Genomic DNA, 5,414 nt, shown 5'->3' with positions numbered 1-5,414 from the left:
CCCTGGACCACAAAACCAGTCTTAAGTCGCTGGGGTATATTTGTAGCAATAGCCAAATAAACATTATATGGGTCAAAATGATTGATTTTTCTTTTATGCCAAAAATCATTAGGATATTAAAGGGATAGTTCACCCAAAAAATGAAAATTTGATGTTTATCTGCTTACCCCCAGGGCATCCAAGATGTAGGTGACTTTGTTTCTTCAGTAGAACACATATGATGATTTTTAAGTCCAACCGTTGCAGTCTATCAGTCGTATAATGTATGGCAATCGTAACAAAATCTATGAGAGTAAAAAAAAAAAACATGCACAGACAAATCCAAATTAAACCCTGTGGCTCGTGACCACACATTGATGTGCTAAGACGCAAAACGATCGGTTTGTGCCAGAAACCGAAAAGTATTTATATCATTTTTTACCTCTAATACACCACTATGTCCAACTGTCTTTGGGCGCGCGCATGGTGCGTGAGGTGTGTACGCGCTCTGGCATAGTTTACGTTAATGGGTGTGTTGATATCCAGCCGAAGAGCAATCAACCATAACTTCAGGCGAGCAGGCTCAGAAGTTGGGAATACGTGGAAAGTCACCACTCCCGAATGAGTTTGCGCGAGAGAATGTAATCTTTTAATTTTAAGTCGGTTTGAACAATCCAGATAAGCGTACATACATACATACATACATATATATATATATATATATATATAAAAATGCATCTCCGACTGTTTTGTCCGTGTAGCCTATAAGAATATGCCTATGTCGTGCAATAACGGTTTTAATAGATTCTATTCAATAACATGGTTAACTGTTTTTATTTATATCATCTGCTGCTTTGCTTCTGTGAAAATTATTTTTTTTTTGTCATTTACATCAGTTATATTTGTTTAAAAAGCACTATATATATTTTTTTTGTGTCAGTACATTAATGGCACATTTGAGCAGCATTAGTAAACTGTAAATATAAAGAAACGCCTAATCACATGCAGATTTTTTCAGACCGGAGACCATAATCGTGTAATAGCCTAATTTATTTGATTATGATATGAAACATCCAATTTTTCTTTCAATAATGTTTTTTTTTTAAGTTTTGCAAGAATTTTGTGATACTAAACTTTTTATTAGTGGTCATAGCAAGTGATTTTAAAAGTAGGATGGTTCACTTTTTATAAGATGACTGAAAATCTTACTTTTGGAAACCTAATTGTTTTATAATTACTATTATTATTATTTCTGTTGTTTCTAGAAGTAGTAATTTTGATAATAGTAAATAGAAAAAAATATAACCACACACACATTTTGTCCACAGAATAATTGCACCTTATTAAATAAAAAGCGTCCCCGCACGAACCTCTACCTCCGCCAGCAGGACCTCAATTTCAGACTCAGTAAAGTTTTTTTTTTTCTTTGTGCTCGTCATTCTCAAGCATAGAAATTCGGATATTGGCGTGTGCTCTTTTATATGGTAATGCTATTAATTAGGGGGGCGTTTACAAGGCGGAGATCTGACACCAGTCAGCTGCGCACAATTTCAAGATCAGTTGCGATTTATAAATGTCACATCTGGAAGAGAGGCGTACGCACGTGTTTTTGTGCACACGTTCGTTTTCTCTGAATCGCACTTACGCACTTTTGAGAAACGATCTTAGAACAAATTTAGGACGGTTTATACGCAACATTTTACAAATGAGGCCCCAGATATTCAAATAATTGTATCTCGGCCAATCCTATCCTAATAAACCATACATCAATGGAAAGCTTATTTATTCAGCTTTCAGATGGTGTATAAATCTCAATTTCGAAAAATTGACCCTTATGACTGGTTTTGTGGTCCAGGGTCACATATGTCTATACATTTATTAGTATTAGTTATTATAGTACTTTAAACTAAACCAAAATGAAAAATGTTGGCTTGGCAAATAACTTTAATAAAATAATTTTTAGTTTTTTTTTTTTCATAATTTTATTTCACTTAACATTTATTTCAATTAACATTAAATGTTTTTATTGGTTATAATTTAAGTTCATGATAACACACCACTGATTAAGCAGAATAGCTGTTTTACACCTGTGTAATCTTCACTAAAAATCAGGTTTTACAGTGAGACTAGATTGGTATGATATGATAAAGTACTTTGCCTTGATAAATGAAAGAATGACCCCATTTTATGGTCTTAAACAATCAGAACAAAATGTTCAAGGACCTTTCTATCAGTTTATTTAAATCTGTTTGTCGAACCCTTTGAAATGACATACGGTTAGCTCATATGTGATGCAAATTTGAAAATGTCCTTTGACATGGCAGGAGGAACTGTGGAAAAATGAGCAACATGAGTATTTTCTCTTTAACCTATGTGCTGCTCACAGGATACAAACACCTATGATTTTTCATACCACAATATTTCAGATTTCATATGTATGCATGTACCAGCATATTCAACAATTGAAACCAGTTGAGGCATTAGCCATATATTAGATGGCTGGCAGAATATGCTGTACACAATTCGGTGTGTCTTTGACCTCAGGATAATGATCACATGAGCTGAGTTTAATCAGGTGCATTTGATTTGGGAGACATCTAAAATGTGAAGTTTTGGGGGTGCTCCAGTACCAGGATTGGGAACAACTGCCTTACAGTAAGTTCTCATTTGTTAACATTAGTTAATGCTTTAACTAACATGAACTAACAATGAACAATATATTTTTACATTTATTTACCTTTGTTGATGTTAGTTAAAATGTTCCTGTTAGACCACAGTGCATTAACAAATAAAACCTTACTGTAAAGTGTTACTAAAAGTTAAAAAAAAAAGTTCAAAATGCAAATGTTGTAATTGCTGAATATTTAGTGCTGCTACCAGCAAGCAATTATTTCTCAATACCATTCATCATGTCTGTCAGTCACTGTCTAATAACTCACAGGATAATAAAGTCTGAATACCATGAATAAAAACTAAGTAAAGTAGGGTTAAATATAAAGGAATTTCAGTAGTATGAGACCTGAATGTGATGTTGGTTGTAGGTCTAACTAGACACCCTACATTAAAACAACAACTTTCATGAGCATTAAAAAGTAATTATAGCCATTCCCATTCCCTATAGCAGTTAAAAGGAAATCAAGACTGATGAGAAACCAGATATTTCCAAGCTAATCCCCTGCAAATGAATAATGGATGAGGTTACCTGACTGGCTGATTACTGAAGAGGCTAAATTAGAGTAGTTCAGTTCTCATCCAAATAAAATGTATATGTTAATCGATTCATACATATGCATATGTTAAATGGTTCATTTTTAACGGTACCACTCTTAAATGTCAGAGTTAATACCAACTATTAGTACACATTTTACTGATAGATTTAGGATAAGAGCCAAACACAAGAAATGGTCCATTTGAGTAGAAACTTTTCTTCTTTATTTGCCATTCTTCCATTTTTTAAATGAAATTCAGTCCTGCGTTTAACGAATTCAATTCAAAATCAAAAGTTGAATTCACATGAATTCCCCAACACCCTTTTCTCAGCATCCAACCCAAACCAAGGGGTTCACCCACCACCAGCCACACCCCCAGTCATTTATGGCCACACCCCTTGAAACACAGGAACGTGAACAGATGCATCAAAACTTTCCTCTACAAAAGATCAATAACCAAAAGGAAAGAAAAAAAAAAACCTCAACAACGGGAGGGAAAGCAAAGACCTGATCAGGCACAAACTGTGAAACAATGAAAACTGACAAGAACAGCCCTTTCAGCAAGGGTAGAGGAAAATAAAACAGCCTGGTAATGAATATGATATTAGCAAGTCACAGCACCTCCTAGAGGTCATGTTTCAACTTAATACCCTTGGTTTATACATAACAGAAATATAAAGCTATAGATAATCAATCCCACCTCCCACCCATCCAAAAATAAATAAATTCCGTATTCCTGACCCTTCGAAAATGTGTAGAAGAGCGCATTTATGTGACCATTCTAAACATGGGCACAACAGTCTCTGCATATATGATCAGATGTGTGACAGATGTGAGAAGGACAATGATGATCCCTAGTATTTCATCCCCGGCACAAACTCCTTGGCTTCAGGGTTTAAGATGCTCTTTCGCTGGGGGAAAAATAGAAGTAAAATTCAATTACAAGATATTTGACATAAAATTGTGCTTACATTTAAAACTTCCTATGGAAGATAAAAGATGATATTTTTTTCCATACAACGAAAGTCAATGGGCTTTAGTGTTGTTTTGGACCCCAATAGAGTGCACCAGTGCCAGTTCAGTGGTACCCGAAGTAGTTTTCCCATTAATTTTTCCCATAAGGATTTGTTTTAAGTCCTTGTTTATAAGCCACAAATCAAACCAACCAGCTACGAGGTGAATCCCAACATTACAAAAACAAAAAGATGTTATATACTGCTTATTAGTGGTCGACCGATATAGTTTTTTTGACAGCCGATGCCGATATCTTGGAAAGCAGGGTGGCCGATGGCCGATATAATTTTATTTATTTTAATTAATATTTAAGAAATTTGAAATCATTTGAAAATGGATTTAAAAATAAATGTGTAAAATAAACATACTTATAATTGAGATGACAATGTATTTTTCACAAATAAATAAATATTTAATAAAAAGTCAACATTGTAACCAACAGGGCACTAAGTAATCTGGGAAGTTTGTGTGCATTGGGAATCATATTTTTTCAAATAAAGCCAAGGTAACAGTCATTTTACACACAGCACACAGTGAAAATGACATTAATATGACAGTGGGCAAATTAGCGCAGCATAATTTGAAATCACGAGTTTAAATTTTGTCGATCACGCATCTCCAGTGAAGCTGAACTCTCCTCCTGTCAGCATTCAATTCGCATGGACCGATCGTCACACAGAGAATACGCGATACTCTCCTCCTGTCCGCATTCAAGTCGCACAGACCGACCGTCACACAGAGCACACGAGATCATGCAGGATACAAATGCACACTTCACAAGATCTTAACTAGATTCGACTAATTTTGCAAGGTTTGTGAAATTAAATGTTCATTAATAGACATTCAAAGATTTGTTCAAATTATTTAAATGCGTATTTGCTGAATGCTGACGGCAAACGAGACGGTATTATAATGTTTGCTTTTCTATTACTAATAATATAAAAACAATCGTTATAATACTTTTTTGTATAAATTTTAATTCCTTTATTTAACCGTTCTGATTATTAGACAGTGAAAAATACCAAATATCGGCCGATATATCGGCCTTGGCGATATATCGGTTGACCACTAATATGGATGTAATGGTATGATGGTTATGTGGTACACTGTGGCTTTATCTCATACACTTTTTCCAATAAATTTAAAGTTGTTTTTTCCCCCCTAATATTTAAGTAGAGGAATTAAATTACATGAGATACACTGAATTAGGGG

General features: G+C 34.5%; 1 protein-coding gene across 5 annotated transcripts in view; it reads right to left on the bottom strand.

Annotated features, from left to right (window-relative positions):
* Nucleotides 1-3,388: 3,388 nt before the first annotated feature.
* LOC107691463 (polyadenylate-binding protein-interacting protein 2B-like) overlaps nucleotides 3,389-5,414 on the bottom strand; it is a 13,076-nt gene continuing 11,050 nt past the window's right edge. For all 5 annotated transcript variants that reach the window (XM_016490064.1, XM_016490065.1, XM_016490062.1 and 2 more), the window contains exon 4: nucleotides 3,389-4,099. In XM_016490064.1, coding sequence (XP_016345550.1) covers nucleotides 4,043-4,099 — 57 coding nt within the window. In that variant the 3' untranslated portion in view covers nucleotides 3,389-4,042. The remainder of the gene's footprint in view (nucleotides 4,100-5,414) is intronic.

This window comes from Sinocyclocheilus anshuiensis, unplaced genomic scaffold (assembly GCF_001515605.1).
Source record: "Sinocyclocheilus anshuiensis isolate Anshui unplaced genomic scaffold, SAMN03320099.WGS_v1.1 scaffold514, whole genome shotgun sequence".
NCBI classification, from domain to species: domain Eukaryota; kingdom Metazoa; phylum Chordata; class Actinopteri; order Cypriniformes; family Cyprinidae; genus Sinocyclocheilus; species Sinocyclocheilus anshuiensis.
This window is presented reverse-complemented; position numbering and strand designations above follow the sequence as displayed.